The sequence below is a fragment of the Camponotus floridanus genome, unplaced genomic scaffold, assembly GCF_003227725.1.
Source record: "Camponotus floridanus strain SB8 unplaced genomic scaffold, Cflo_v7.5 scaffold62, whole genome shotgun sequence".
Taxonomy (NCBI): domain Eukaryota; kingdom Metazoa; phylum Arthropoda; class Insecta; order Hymenoptera; family Formicidae; genus Camponotus; species Camponotus floridanus.
Window position 1 is genome coordinate 21694 of NW_020229792.1, and position 17762 is coordinate 39455.

At 27.7% G+C, this 17762-nt stretch overlaps 1 protein-coding gene across 3 annotated transcripts; it reads left to right on the plus strand.

Annotated features, from left to right (window-relative positions):
* Positions 1-3691: 3691 nt before the first annotated feature.
* On the plus strand, positions 3692-14799 carry LOC105256811. Of its 3 annotated transcripts, none has more exons than XM_025413202.1 (7): positions 3692-3953; positions 4062-4161; positions 7560-7813; positions 10108-10125; positions 11361-11462; positions 14018-14143; positions 14493-14799. In XM_025413202.1, the coding sequence occupies exons 3-7, from the start codon at positions 7651-7653 to the stop codon at positions 14594-14596; spliced, it is 513 nt and encodes a 170-aa protein (XP_025268987.1). In that variant the 5' UTR covers positions 3692-3953; positions 4062-4161; positions 7560-7650; the 3' UTR covers positions 14597-14799. The 3 variants fall into 3 exon arrangements, with proteins under 3 accessions (XP_025268987.1, XP_025268986.1, XP_025268988.1); XM_025413201.1 differs by having other exon boundaries at positions 3692-3946; XM_025413203.1 differs by lacking the exon at positions 10108-10125 and having other exon boundaries at positions 3703-3946.
* Positions 14800-17762: the final 2963 nt, after the last annotated feature.

Genomic DNA, 17762 nt, shown 5'->3' on the forward strand with positions numbered 1-17762 from the left:
ATGAAATAAAGAGGTATTTGGAGCGTGGTAGGGCTAGGCATGTCGGCGCACCCAGCATAAACAAAATACAATTCTCGTCATCATACGTTCAACTCACATGCGTGACACGTATCGATTTGCAATTTGCCTGATGACTAAACGATCGTCACACCATAGACTGGTTTAATTCAACAGCGTTCAATTACAGCTTAAAAAATTATTGAAACAAATCTCCATTAATTCAGATTTAATTTCTTTAATTTTAAATATCAGTCGAAATGTCAATTTTATTTTAATTTATTTAAGAATAAATATTAAATAATATTAAAAACACAATAAATAAGATAAATTAGAATCAATGAAAGAAAGAATTGTAACATAAAAGATTAGAATTATATATAGATGATCGTATTAAAATGTAAAATAGATCTGGAAAGAAAACAAAATTGCAATATAATTAGCATTTGTGTAATTGTTATCGTGGTTATTGTTCTATATGTTAACAGGTGATTGAATCGTTATAATATAACCTTGGTAAAAGATGCGGGTAACCGAGCTATTAACTCTATGGAAAATACGTTTAATCCAGAAAAATTGAAGCTAATGAAAGATCGAGTTTAGAAGAACTTATAAGACATGTCTAACACTCTTATATGATAGCAGGATTTTCAGGATCAATAAAACTTTGCTCAGGACATAACGCTTCCAAACAAAATATCTTAAACTTACGCAAATTTAATTTAATTTAATTTAACTGTGTAATTTTCTCAATTGTGTATTTTTAATGATGTTGATCATTATTATGCAAAATGTTTTACAGTCAGTGATTTAATAATTATTAATAATGCGAATTATTTGATTGCATTTTAAGTCAGCTTTTTCTTAATAAAAAAGTAGTGAACCTTTGATATTTCTCAATGTTATAATAATTTCCATTATAAATGAATTATTATTAATTCTGACATTTTTAACGATTAGAGTTCTTTTCTTTTTTTATCTTTCCAGATCAATTTTATTTTAATAGATTTTCAATATGTTGCTTAATTGCAAAGATACATAATGTTTATAATTATCATTAAAATATTAGAATTCCCAGGAAATTATTAAATTATATAATATCTATATAAACTTTAATATGCCAGGAAATCTGATATTCATTGGAATTAAAATTGCTTTGTGAAACATTCTATACTCGATGAGTATCATATAAGCAGACGAAATATCTCTGGATTGAAACTTTGTGCATGAAAACTCGGTTAAACACACGGTTTTGATCGAACAAAATAGAATCAATAGGTTAAAATAATAGAAGCGATACCACGAAACCATCGCAACATCAATCGTCTCTTTAATGAATTTCTCTCTATGCCACAATCTATTCTGCTTGGCAAATAAGTTTCGAAATTCTATCTAGCAAAGTTTAACAAGCTTCACGTTATATTGAATCTATCTAAAAAAAGATAAAAAAAGAAAAAAAAATATATATATATGTATTTCAAAAATTATTATTAGAACCTTTTCTCTTGATCCAATTTTACCCGATTAACTTTTTTTGAAGAAAAAATTAATACATTTTTGCATAAGAGTCGATGTAATATTAAAACAATTATCTTTTTCCATATAATTTTATATCTAATTATTAAAATAAATAAATAAATATATATATATATGTATATATATATATGTGTGTGTGTGTGTGTGTGTGTGTGTGTGTGTATGTTATTATTAAAATATAAATAAATATAAATTATTAAAAAATATGTATTGTTGCGAAATTATATTTAGCTCTTTGTAATTATCTAGTTTGGACAATTACATATTTTTTAGGTGATCAATCCGAAAGAAAAAATGTTTAGAAGGATTGAGTTTAGATATATTTAAAAAAAATATATTTTTAATATAATTTTTCTTATTAAAAAATTTGGTACATAGAGTTTTAAAACGTATATAAAAAATACATCACATACACAATATTTTTCTTTTAAATATATAAAATTATATATACATATAAATTAAATATATAAAATTATATATATTTTATTCCTCTTTAATGAAACGCACAAGAAACCACGTCGACAAGAATCGATTGAGGAACATGTCTTTCTAAGCTTGGGATTGAAACGAAATGAGAAGTCTCGTCAGGATCAATAGCGTACGTGAGGGGACCTACCGAGCATTCCTTACGAGTTCGCCACCATAAAGCGACCCGTACACGCACCGTACGTCTCCGATCCCATCGTGGCCAGGTGTCCGCACCAGCATGCGTGCCGCATGTACGTGCATTTTTCTGCGTCTGTGAACGTCCCCGTCCGGAGACCTACCTACGCTGCCTACTATTCATAATTTTTATTCGTAGGTACAGCTAACGGCTGAATAAGAAAGGTACGCACGCGTGTGCGTGCATCATAACAAAAGCCTTGGCATTGACCGTTGACAGTAAAAGAAAAAGGTGATCCACCTACAATTGTCACATATTTTTTTTCTTAAAGTATGCTTCTCCTGGAAAAGAAAATTTTTTCATTGGATTTTTATCGAAATTCGCGCAGTTAATATTTTAAAATAATAATAATCATTGATTATATATACAATGTAATTAATAAAAATTTTGTTATCACATTTATTCCTTCATGTTATAAATCTGAAATTAGAAAAGTTAAATAAGAGCATTAATAAATAAGATAAATATTTTAATTTATTTAAATGAATAAAAAATATATTAGAGTCTGTGATTGACATTTTATTAATAAAATCAAGAAAAAAAAACAAACATTCTGCGTAGTTAAATGCTATTATTAAATTCTTATTTGCAAAGTCGAATTTGCAAGAGAATACCAGTGCCTTTTTCGTTTACATTATTCTGCACGCACAATGAGAGATGCTATTTTGGTAGCACGTACGTGCTTTCTCTCTTTCGATGCAAGCCACCCCGGTTTCGCATTATTACACTAGCTTAATAGACTCTCGCAACATACGGAGATACTAAAGAATCAGTCCATTTGTCAGTTTAGGTTGAGTAAAGTTAATAGAAAAGCTTATTTTCGTTGGATTAAATAGCATAAAATTACAGATTAATACAATCAAAGTGGAAGATTTTAAAACATTTTTCAAAATAGAATTACAATTATATTATACACATATTAATATCAAAATAATTATAAACAGATATTTTAATTCTCTTTTTTCTTTTAAATTATATTAATATTATTATTTCTTTCATTTCAAATAGATATCTTATACATTCGAATAGATATCCACATCTTAAGAAAATAATATTCATTTAAAAATTAAAACTTGGTAGTTAAAATTTAAAATTTAAAAATGTATCAAGTGCATCAAGTGATTTCGAACGAAACAAAAGTTCAGAAACATAATCATTACGAATTATTACAAAAATTTTCTTAAAGATTTGAAAAATTTTTTAAATTAGAATAAAAAAAGAATCTTATTTTATTTTAAGTGCATACATATATTGCATATATCAAATTATGTATAAACTAAAATTAAAAGTGAGCATTTCTTTCTTTCGGATTTTTTTTAAACAAGTATGCGTTGAAATCGATACATCTTCTTTATGAAATTTCACACATTTGTGTTTGGCGATTTATTGTTTTATACTTAAGGCACGTGTGATGCTGAACAGACACCGAATTCGGTGTCTGTTTGTGCAACGTGTAGCAGAGGCGACACCGAAGGCGGTGTGGGGCGGCTGTTCAGCGCTCCTTTCAGCCCTTCAGTCGCAGTTCAACGCGATCCGCAGTCTTCGACGGTCGCTCGTCCGTCCATTCGCGCTTTCCCGTCGTCGCGAATTCGCGCAAATCTTGATCGCTATGATCGACGTGTGCCACAGATATAATTAAACTAATCTGTAAGAAGATTAATATTCTGAGGAAGTATTCTCTCCCAAATATTAATGCGAAATAAGGGAATCAGAGAGAAATAAAAGGCTTGTAAATTGCGCAAGGATATGGTGAGAGGTCAATTCTATTTTGTTTTGATGTAATATTGAAGATAATTGTTGGATTACTTGTGCATATTGAAATTTACTTACTTTATTTATTTGTGTATATTGAATTTTTTTAAAGTTTATGGAGTTGTGAGGAATGTTTCGGAGCAGTACGATCGAAAAAAACGGATATTTTATCATTGGAAGTCGCACATACACACAAAGAGCGTGAAATGCTGGTAAGAGGATTGCGATATTTATTTATTTTATCTGCAATGCTTTATCTGCGCCATTTATGTAATCATTTAACGAAGCGTGTATGCATAAGAAAAAATAATACCGATACCGCGTTTCATGTTGTTTTGATCATGTGGTATGATAGGAATTCAAATCATGTGACTTCTGATTAAGTGCATCATTTCCCGGTATGTAAACAAATTCTAGAAAATAATATGAATTAGAACAGTAATTTCATATCATGACATAATATCTGTCAATAATAATAATGAGATCCATAAAATGCATTTTATATAAGAGTATTAAAAATACATGAGGTTTCATTAATTTCTTTGAATATTTTTAATAATGTTTTATACAGTGCAATTCTTTAATTTTTAATTTAACTAAATTATTTGAAGTTAAAGAATATATCATTCATATACTTGTATCAAATATTTATTAAAAAATAATATTTGTTTATAAAGTAATAAAGTGTAATTTTATGTAATAGTAGTACAATAGCCAATAATTAAATATAACAATAGCCAATAATTAAATTTGTTGATATTTAAATTAATTGATAACTTATAATTAATTATGTCTCATTCTGTCTTGCATATAAATCTTTTTTTTCGTCAGAACATAAATTTAAGAGCCAATTTACGCATATGAATAGAATATTTCAGTAGCATATTTCAGTAGAAAATAGTAGAAAAACAAATAGATTTTTAAAAGATTTTTAAATGATTATAAATTTGTTGAGATCTTCTAATCTATTCTATATAGTTTTATAATTGGATTATAAAGTTAAATATTATACAGAGATCAATGTAAATTATTAAACATAAATTTTTTTTTAATTTTTTATTTTATTTTTGATTTATCTTATTATTATTTTTTATTTTTTATGTTAAAAATCTAAAATGCAAGGAAAATTAAATTACTAAAACGTAATTATGTTTTTAAAACATATACATGTAGACTCAAAAAATTTTAGCAAAATAAAAAGTGCGAATCGTGTAATAATGTTTTAGATGTAAAAGATCCAATTATAAAACTATATAGAATAGATTGAAAGATCTCAACAAATTTATAATTATTTATAAGGCGTAATAAAAAATCTATTTGTTTTTATATTATTTTCTATTGACTTCATATGCGTAAATTGGTTCTTAAATTCATGTTCTGACGAAAAAAAAAGACGATTTTATGTCCAAGATAGAATGAGATATAATTAATTAGAAATTATAAATCAATTTAGATATCAATAAATATATCATAAATATATTATTAAATATATCATTAAATATATCATTGGCTAATAAAATTACATTGCAATTTCCAAAAATTATTAGAGAAGAATCCATATGAAAAGCAATCAAAAAATAATTATAAAAAAGGCTAAGGATCATAATGTTAATGTGTTGATAACGTAAAAATACATTTAATTAGTATTAATTATAAAATAAGTTGAAAGTTGAAAATTCGTGATATCAATTTAATATTAAATCAAAATTTGACAAACGTAACGTTTCGATCCGTTCTGGATCATCTTCAATTAATTATAGTTTTACGTTATCAACACCAAATGTTATGATCCTTAGCCTCTTTTATTATTATTTTTGATTGTAATTTCTTTTTCAATCTTATATTGTTACGAAAAATCGCGAAAACTATTGTATTATCAAACATTAGATAATCTGTATGTCGTGTGGATTTCAACAAATATGTAATAGGGCGTAAAAAGGCGATAATATGAGAACCCTGCTCGAGTTGCACGCCGTTATGAGTCACAGGCTTGATGACAGTCGGTTAATTAAAGCCAATTAAGGGCGGCCAGCGCGAAACGTGAACGTCTTGCTCTCGGGGACAAAAAGGTGACATCCCGGAGTCTCTTCCTGTCGATGTTATCATCGTTTGCGAGTATCTCTTCTAAGCGGTTTTTATTTCAATGTGTGAGACGAAGTACCAACGAAAAACATAATTAAGGGCATTTAACGTCTCAACGAAAGAGGGAATACGTTTTATCTACTTTAGAAAATTACATTGCGTAAGAATAAAGGGTTTTCTTTTCCAAGAAAAAAGATTAAAAAATAGAAAGTAACGTTTTCAAAAGTGTTATGATATTTTAGAGATTAAATAAAATGTAATAATTATAATATTAATTTAAAAATTAAAAAAGTTATAGAAGAGCTTTTTTTAAAATATATAAATATAAATATAACATAACAAAAGTGATAAAAATGAATTTTTAAAAATCTAATAAAACTTTTCAAAAATAAAGAAGAAAGAATTTTATCGAAAGAATAATTCCCTATAATTATCTCAGACATGTTAATATAAAAGAAAGTAATTTCTGAGAATTCAAATCTACACATTAACAACGCCCACACGCGGTCACTTTCGTGATGATAAAATTGTTCGTTTTTGGATGATTAAAATCGATGTAATTGCGTTTTAATCTTTTTTTTTATACCGCTCGAATTTCTTTCTTAAACTGCGAAATATTTGTCTCACAAAGTCAATCTCATGAAAATGAAACGACTCGTCCTGGACAAAAGGGAGGGAACCCTGCGTGCGTCGAATTAAATCGTGACCAGCGGGGGATGAATCATCTATTCCCGGGACGAAGCGAATCGTGGCGATCGATATCAAAGGTTCTTACTGGTACCTTTTCTCACGTCCACTCTTAAATATTAAAACACCACATCGATCCTATGTATACCGGAAACAAATGCAACGATCAATTATGCAGTTGACGCAAAACGAGCGATCGCGAATGCACGATCAATTTTATGCGATGCGATGTCTTGCTCTTGGTGATCAAGAAGCAATGAATTTTTAAAAATTTGTAATTTTCTTTTTAAATTAAAAAAAGGAAATTTAATTAAGAAAGGAAAAAAAAGGAAATTTAAATAAATTTTTAAAGATAATTTATGTATGGCATAACATCGAAAGTTATAATCTTTATCACGTGAGAACAACATAATAAAGAGACTATTGCAACCGTTAGTGTACGAAAGATACCGAGGACGTCGTCGCGTCCACGGTATCTTTCGTACACTTCCGGTTGCGATAGTCTCTTTATTGTGTTGCCCCGTTGAAATTCCGAATGGTAAAAGAGGCGCTTGTTGAATTTAGAATTATAGTTGAATTTAGTTTTTTCTTTCATTCAAAATAAATATGTCCGTATAATCTTCGAAATATATATAGATATATGTATAATATTATTATTATCAATAAAGAGACATTTATATTTAATTTTTGAATAATTAACAAGTAATTTAAATTTTGCTAAAGAACATCAAATTTAAATTAACTGTTGGTTATATCGTAATTATAAGATTCCTAACTAACTTTCCATAACATCAATTATATTTTCCTTCATGTGTGACAGTGTTTATTTTCATTTCAATAGAACTTATTTTTGCGAGAAGAAATCAAGACGAAAATCGTCCATCGCCTTTGAGAAGAAAACAATCGAAAATGAGAAACGAGGCGATGCTAGCATGATCGACATCGGCGCGATTAGTATCCTGATGCTTTTCCTGATCCTCGACAATCTCGAGGCAGTCACAGTAATCCATCATCCTGATTATGAGTACGTCCTTGATCATGAAGTCCTTCGCGAGGACGCGCTTGCTGAAGCGAAGAAACTGAAGACATATTCCGGTAAGAATTCTTTTTTGAAGTAATAAACAGCATAATTTTGAAATGATAAATAGTATTCGTCTTCTTCTCAGTCGTTTCTTCATTATTGAAGAGTCACCTATGATTTAGGGATGAAATTTTGTCTCGCCATTTCTCCCAATCCTCTGAATAGATTGGTTCTATCTTTTTTTCTTGATTTCACTATCCAATCCAAGAACTTCTCCTTTTATTACCAAACGTTTCAAGCTATCTTTTCTTGTAATGTGTCCAAAGTATTTTCCTCAATAATTGTTGAAAGACGTTTCCTGATGTCGAGTTTTTTAGGAATGGATACGTTAGTATTCTGACAGTCCAAGATATTCGAAGTATTCTGTGCCAGACATACATTTCTAGGCAGATTTCTCGATTTTCCTATCAGTTTTGGAAAGGATTTATGTTTCCGAATCATACATAAAAATAAGGAATATAAGATTCTAACTAATTTAACTTTGATTTGTTTAGAGATATGATTGTCTTTCCAGATTTTATACATTTTCCTAGTTGCTACTTTGGTTACTTTACACTATTTCACTTTTTCACATGTCTCCGTTATTAGTAATTAAGGAACCCAAGTAAATGAATGATAGAACTTCGTATTTACCAATATTGCGCAATGTCGAGTTGTTAAAGTTAGCGCGATCGACTATCATAATTTTTGTTTTAATCTTGTTAATTCTTAATTCTATTACTTTCTTATTCAAGTTTGTTGAGTAATTCAATTAATTCTTCTGAGCTGTTAGTTAGAATAGCAGTCATTTGCATAACGCAAATTTGATATCTTTTTGCCGCCAATAACCTCCCAATCCTCCAGTGTTTTTTTTATATTCGGTATAGATATTAAAAAATTGAGGAGATAGAATACATTTCTGTCGAGTGCCTGATTTAATTTGAAATTTGCTCAAGTAGTGATTATCAATTCTTACTGTCGCGTAGTTATTATTATACAGCTGTGTAATAAGGAAAATTAAATGTGTTGGTACCCTTATTGCCTGCAATATTTCCCGTAGTTTGTTCTAGATTATAGAGTCAAATGCTTTGGAATAATCTATAAACTCTATGTAAAGAGTTACACATAAAACTCCTGTGACTGTTCGATTATCTGTCCAACATCTAAGATGAGCTCACGTGTTCTTTTTCCTTTAACAAAACCAGATTGTTCTTCAAGTATTTGTTGTGAGAGATAGTTAATTGATCTTAATTGGTCATTGATTACGTGAAGCATGATCTTTCTACAGGTATGATAGCAAGCAAGCGATAATTATCGCATTATTTAAAGAGTCTTTTTTGTGTAAAGGAACAATAATTGATTCTATTCAATCGTTAGGTCATTCTCCCACTAGACATCTCACTACAGATTAGATAAGATTACTAATTTATAAATAGCATATTATATGAATCCCGTAGATCAAATCCTGTTACAGATTAGGTTAGATTATTAATGTATAAATAGCTATCTATAAATATTATGTAAATGTTACGAAATAAAATAAATAGAAAAATAGAATTCCTTGATAGTTAGAATTGTTCTTTGTATGTGAGATAAATTTTGTTTGTACAAAAATAATGTTTTAAGATATGATTGTGGGAGAGGCAAGTGGAAAGCTCTAAAAACTAATCACTCAGTAATGATTTCCTTGTAAATATACAAACTAAAATTTGTGCACAATATAGTTTCTTTATCAACATATTATGTACGTGAGTCCTATTTTAGATTTATCATTTTTTTGACTACTTTAAAATCTGCTTTCAAAATTTGCTTTTCAAATTGCTTTTCAAACTTTAAATAGAACTTTTTTATTTTTTAAAATCTTGATAAGTAAGAATCTTCAATAATAAGTTTATCATAAAGTCAATTTATATATTTAAATAGGAATTTTATAAACTTCTGCTATCTATTTATAATATTATCTTTCACAAGCTTAATTTACAAAAAAATAAGATAAAAACATGACAAAAACTATCCACTTTTTAATCGTTTGTAATTTTAAAAAATTATCAATTTTAAACTTTGACATTTTAAAGAATAGGTCAAGTATGTCAAAAAACTATAGATTCCTTAAAGAATTTTTTGATTGGCATTTTTCCCGGTCTTATCCAATTTAACCTAGTTACTAAAAGCATCGCATTAATCTCTTATTCGAATCCTATGGTTGATCTATAAAGCTTCCCTACGCGTGATACAGAAATGTATCTTTCTTCTCGCTAAGAATAGCCGCTTTGATCCACCTAACCACGATTGACGTTTCGAAATATTTGTTCTGTCAATCACATTCTAGCCGGCATGGATGAAAAAGGTAACGAGTAAAAATTTTCGCCGATAAAAATATATTAATTTTTTTGTTTCAACCATCGCTAATTTATTAATATTATCAATTTTGTTCAATAATTTAACTTTGTAGTGTGCTTGTGTATGTTTTTATATGTATGAAATATTTTTTTTCTATTAAGAAAGATTTAATATAGTAATTAGATTAAATTAAGAAATAATTGGTTAGTTTGTACGATTTAATTTTCTGAAATAATTTTTAAACTTATCATCAAATCATTTTTTTCAACAAATTACTGTACAATTCAACACAGCTTCAATCGTTATATAAAGATAGTCGCACTCATGGTCATTGTTATCATTAATCGCTGATTGAGAATGACACTAATAAGCGTAGAAATGTTAGATGTATTCTTTTATCGTTAGTGCATGAAAATTCGATTTTCCGGTCACGATTTCTCCTATAACCGCGTTCTTTTTCATCTATTCATGTACGAGTGTTTTGTCATATGTCTACAATACATGCAGCATCTAATATAATCCATATCATATAACAAAAATTGTCTATGTGATTCTCGTTGCGATAATTTAAAGGATCAAGGAAGTTTGAATATAAATTTCAAACGAATTAATAAGTATATAATTATATATTTTAATTACATTAATTATTCATCAAATAGCTAAGAAAATTAGTAATTATCGCTTAATATTGTCAATGCAAATTGGAAATTTTCACTCAACATTGTTCAAAGAATGAAGAGTCTTCATTCTTTTAATTTAATCAATGAGAAATAGCATAAATCTAAGGGACACGATTTGTTGTCCCCCGCGAAACAAATGAGACTGTAATCTTACGATCTCAAAAGTTGCACAATATATTCGCGATCGATGTCGATACGACAGGGGATCACGGGTAGATAACTCGCTTCGCTGTCCACGACACGATTTCAAAAAGGATTACGTAAGGAGCCTCGAGAGAGAGATGCCAATTACTGTGAATTACAGATGCGGATCCGACGCGATTGTCATGTATTTTAATCGCAGTCGCCGGCATCGAGGTTAATGAAATATAATTAAATATGATCCTTAATTAATAAGCTGCTGAAGAGTGTCTTCTCGCTCGTGTCATTCTGCTCTCATCCATAGACTACAGATTGTAGATAACAATGTATAGCGATATTTTTTTTTCAATTAGCTACATTTTTCTCGTTTTTAATTTCGTTTGAAAATTTTCAATTTATTATCTCACACAATATGTCGCAGGACCCATGCCAGGATGTAAGCCTTGCACCAGCTCCGAGATGACTTACTGCAAGAATGGGAGCGTCATCAACGATCACTGCTGCTGCGATAGCAACTACAACGGTAGTATTTCAAGTAGATGCATTATTTACGTAAAACTGCGAATGACGAATGTGCCTTAATAAAGTTGCGCTCAGATAATTCGCTCTGCGAAGAGCTATCGAAGCGGGACGGCGATCGAAATCGGCTTAGCCTTCTCACGGACGACGGAAGTCGCATTTTCCGCTCTCGTCCTTCACGTTTATTCACGCGGCGACACAAGTCGCGTGAAAAACAACGTTTTGGTCCGCGAATTCGTGCGTGAACAATCGAGGAAACCTTGTGCAATGCGCTCCGCGCAAATTTAGAGCAACGGCAATGATAGCGCACAATAGTAAATCGCGCGATTCCACGTGACCGCAATTATTTTTAGTCGATAATGGCATTATTACGTGCCGTTACGGTTCGAACCGCGTGTTAACCCTCCGAATAACTGTGGAATCAACAAAATGCTTATATTTACGTCGGGGTATTCTGCCTGCAGTTTTTTCGCGCAGGTACTTTTGGAAAACCTTGGAAATCATAGACGTAATAGCTTAAATACCGACGGAATTTATGCAGGGACATGAAATAGCGTTTGTTGAAAGAATTTTTGCGATAATATAAACTGTTAGCAAAACTTTCCTACCATTTCCTGGATTTTTATACTACTCTTTTTATAGAAAAAAATTTGTTAAATTCAAAAGATGTATGTAAAATAACGATTTTATTATTTTTATAACGAATTATAATATTTATATTTATATTTAATTATTATTTTTTTATTTTTGAAACTAATATTTATTTTTTATATAGATATTTATTATTATCTTTTATATTAATTTTATATTAATATTTTTCTTTGTAAGATAATAATATTTATCAAAAATTAAAATCAAAGAAAAATATTAAATATTAAAAATAAATATTAAAAATAAATAATAGTTTAAAAAATAAATAAATAATGGTAATTAAATATAAATATATATATAAATATTAATTACTGACTGTTAAGCTTGATTTATTACGAATAATTTATAAATTGCAAATTATAAATTTATAAATTGCAGTAATTGTAATAATCGACATTTTGAATTATGCATTATCAATTGTCATTTGCACGATTTTCCAATGCAAAGATCGTGTGATTCTTAAACGCGAAAGAAACTGATGACGTTTCCTCCAGCTGAACGGAAGGTCAATCACCTGTTTAGGAAATCATCGCTCGTCGTGATGAGTTATCCTTATCTTCTACACACACGTTAATGCGTTGATAGTAGAATCCAGTGAGTGATGCACTCGTACGAGTTGTCAAGTGAATCAAATATTCAGCTCATTCATTTCTCGAATACTTCGCAGAATTATTGTCATTGACCTCCTCTGCTCGAATTTCTAATTAACTATGTAGCACACTCTAAAGTATTCGATTCATGCAACAAATATGTATCTAAGTTTGATACCGAAGAATTTTTCTCGATTTTAATTTGATGTAAATTCTAAAAAAAAATTAAATATTGAAAAGAGAGATTAAATAAAAGAGAGAATTAAATAAAATATATTATAAGAATTATATCTCAAATCGCAATTAAACACTTTCTGTCGCTTTTGAATTTGAAATCATTAATTCTAGAAAGTTATATTTGTAAGATACTCCATTTTTGATTCTCATTTTTGATTTGCTTTTTTTTAATCCAAGTATAAGAAAATATAAATTATAAATTTCTATGGAATATCATATTTTTATCTTTAAAGATAAAGAAATACGAAGAAAAAGAAGACACTATTCTTGGACTAAAGTTGTCTAATGCTGGTAAATTATATACATTTTTGTTTGCTTTTTATTTAAAACGTTGAATCTGCTGTCATTGCGAGGTTCTCGGCGATGTACAGAGTTGCATTGCCACACGTAGCGCACGTGATTACGCACATTGATTACATGATTTCCGAATCACTTTACGATCACGTCCGTAAGTCACTCAGTCTGCACTCTTTTCTAACGATTAAGAACATAGGATACATTTGAAAATCGTTTTAATTCGATCAGTTTGTTTCGACTTTTGTGCATATTTTGAAAAATCGAAGTCGAGAATTTGAGGCATTTGTTAGAAAAGCTATCGTCTTTGAAATTGATAATGCGCCGGAAAAAATCTATCTCGTGAATTAATTCTCATTCTATGTTATATGAAACCGATTAATTATTACAATGTGTCTTTGATAATAGGTAAATATGCAAATGTATCCAGATGCAGAATTATTTTATATATTTTATCAAAATCATATTTCTTTCATCTTCCTTAATTGCACGATTTTACAGCTCAAATGATATTAATCAATTATTTTTACAATTACTTTATATTAAATTAATCAAAGCTTAATATCACATTAGATTTTAAATGTAATAATGCAAGAAATAAATAAAGAAAAAATAGGCAAATATTTCATTGACGCGTGCAGTTGACTATTATATTTTATTTTAGAAATAAATATTTAATATATATAAAGTTAAAAAAACTAAAGAAATAATATTAAAATATTTAAAAAAATTGCTTACCAAATGTAGTCTTGTTCACATATTTATTTGTCTTTCTATTATATTTTAGAAGTATTTCCTTTCATCGAACACACTTGTCGCGTGGGACCAGAACAACCTAAAGTGCAAGCTGGGAATTGCGCGGAATATATGAGACTACGAGAATGTTGTTGTCATTCATATTTAGCCTCCGTCTGTAAGTATATTGCATTCATCTATACAATAAAAAAATACAATAAAATAATATATATAAGTTATTAATAATATTTATTTTTCATATTTGTGAAAATTTCGATTATATAATTAATTATTATTATCATTATTTATATAATACATACAAATATTTTACTCGTAAAATGTGTCCTTTTAAATAAAAAGCTTATCTGCATCGGATTTATCGTTAAAAGGAGAAAGAAAATACTTGATAATTCTCTGTATAATATATTTTCGTATACTTATGATTTTAAAATACTTATAAATATATATTATTTACTTATTAATATATAGTATAATATATAGTTAATTGATTAGTAACTTTTTTGCAGGGAAATATCGAGCGACTGGCGCAGGATCGCATGTCAGCACAAATCTCATAAAGTTCCTGACGATTTTAACGTCATATCTCATGTTGCATTTATTGTTAACATAAGTGCACATTTCTTAATGTCAAAAAAGAATATTTTGTACATTATTATTTTAATAAATTATTTTTGTATTGATCGAAACAGAACTCTACACGATGCGACGCGAATGACTTAATCTAAACTTGATGAAATTTTAAAAAAATGTGATCTCGAAATGCTGCTATGATAAGTCTTTGTAAAAAGCGAATAAGAATTGATATATCAAAAATTTGTGGGAGAATTTCATAATAATTTTAAATATATTTTTTTGAAACACATGTATTTTATAAAACAGACGACTTAATTATATGATAATAAATTATATATGTGTATAAATGAAATGTAAATATATTTTACGTAAATTTTCAGAATTTTAATTACAAACCAGAGATTACACAATCATGTCGATCGACTGTTTTTGTAAATAAGGAATTATTAATCTGCACAAAACAAGCCTGAAACAAGAAATATATTTTATGAAATATTAATGAAAGAGTAGGAAACATTTAATGCAATATTGAAGATTTTATGGTTAATATATGCATTTATTATATTCGCACAAGAGAGAGAAAGAAAATGTGAGTTTACTGCGTAAAAAAATTGCGCCTAATAAGATATACGTCCGTTCATCTTACAATACTATTACATATGAGCGCATTACACGAATGCTAATAGAAATGAATATTGATAGGATATATACTGTGTAATTTCATATTAAGAATCTTTTAGATATTCTTTTGTTACAGTATTGTATTGTATCAGAAGATGTAAAAATATTTTATAAAACATTAATCTTTTCAAGATATTATACATATATACCGATTTTATCAAACTTTATGTATAGATTTTATTTCATATTCAGAATTAATATTTCTCTGTCTCTCTCTTAATATTCCCATACAAATATCGACTTTAAAATACTAATTCTAAAATAAAATGATTTTCTTTATCTTTATTGTTTTTCATAAAAATTAAAAGTATCTAATATTTTTAATATTTATAATAAATAAGGTATTAGCAAATATATATACAAAAAATAAAGTTATGAAGAAAGAATAAATATTATTATTTTACGAAATTATAAATTATTAATATCTCATAAATGAAGGAGACTGAAAAATATATATTTTTTAAATTCTTTTGATGATCGTAGTTTATTTATTAAAGATGAAGAAAATTATTTTATTTTATATTCTGAATATTTCAAGTACATTAAAATCGATATTTCTCATTTTAAATATTAGTTAACCGGTCTTTTTAAAGATAGGCTGCATTCTTCTCTCTCATTTAATTTGTTTGCTATCGAAATTCTGAAATAAGAAGTAACTTTCACTTTAATAATTTCTTGAATTGATTATTATTTAATTTATGTATTCATGTATTATGTGTTCATGTATTAATTATTTTCATATTTATCATTATAATATCAGAGCCATATTATTTGTATTTTCAATATAACATATACCTTATTAATTAAAATATTTTAGATATTTGAAAATTTCGAGAATTTTACATCTTACTTTGACTTTCAACCGATTTATATCTTAGATAAGAATATCAAAATATTGTGAAATCAAAGCGCTTTCATACGTTATATTTACATGTGACCTTTTTTCTATTTAATTTTATATCAAAACTAGTTTGTCAAAGACAAAGTTTGCCCGTTAAAACTGTGAAAACACGCAATTGATAGAATATATCTTTTCAATTAATACAATTTGATCTGAATTTGATCAGATTGAATTAATACAATTATCCAAGACAAAATATTAATAATCCTAATAATAATTTTAAAATAGAATTTAAATTAATAAATTAATAAATTAATAAATTAATAAATTAAAATAGATTGTCTTTCTTTTTCTATTATTTAATTCTTCTTGCATTACACAAGTTTTTTTATAACATTAATTCACATATTACTGCGTAGCTTTTTATTGGATTTATACATTTTATTGGATGTATATCACACACATATAATGTCTGCAACATGTAAGTAACAAATAACATAGAATTAGTAATTACATGAAAACATAATTAGATTATACATAATATAATTAACCTTATATATTTATACGTTTACTTTCGGAAACTTTGTACGCTTGAAAAATAGTTTTTCAATTTAAAACTTAATTTCTTATACTACTCCTAAAATACGCATTTTAAAATATAACTATAAAAATAATTCTGAGATGTTTAAATTTTCCAGGTCCTTGTATAGAATAGACAAACCTTCGTAAAAGATACTGTTTTTTTTTTTCAGATGTGATTTTATATTTCTCATAATCCTTATATTTTCTTACATTTTATTATTTCTTATATTATCAGATATGATTTTATATTTCTTATACCGATAAAGTTAATTCGCATCGCATTAAATAATGAAAAATATACGTTAAATTTCTTTAAATATGCTGACAAATAATTTTGAATTTTCGACTTTGTATTAAATCGCAATGTCTTACGTGCCTACACATGTATTCATCCTAATCGAACGTATATAAGCAATACACATAGGAAGGTCAAGCGTTATTAGATCGGCGTGCGAAGTCATGTACACATCTACGTGTCTCCTGCTAGTTTGAATCCTTCCTTGTATAAATCTGTTCTTTTCGGTGTTCGACAATTATTTAGTGAAATATCCGAAATATCGCAGTGCGATACACGGTTTTTGAAAAATTCATAAAATGTATTTTTATCGTTTATGTATAATTATTTTGGTCTGTTAATTTATGTGTTCTGCTGTTTTCGAATTATCTTTAGATCGTCAGTTCAGTTGAAGAAAGTCTTGACAAGAAGTCGAAGAAGAAATCATGTGAGATGTCAATAGGTAACGTTAATCAGTAGAGAATAGTATAATAGAATAAATGAGTTATTTCCAGTTATAGTTATGTCTAATATATCCGTGAATTTAATTTATTCTGTAAGACATATTTGTCTAAGTAGATACTTCCATTTTTTATTTGAAATTGTGAAAATTGGTTGGAATAAAAATATATAATATAAAATAATATAATTCTTTCAGAGATAATTTGTGAATTTAAGATATTTTATTATTTTTTTATATCTCCTTAACATATTTTCCTTAGGCTTTTGGGTGATAGAAAAAAAGCGGAGATATATATTTAATTAATTAAATTAATATTTCTATCGCCTTGTCTTTTTTAAAAATAATGATTAACGTATTATCTC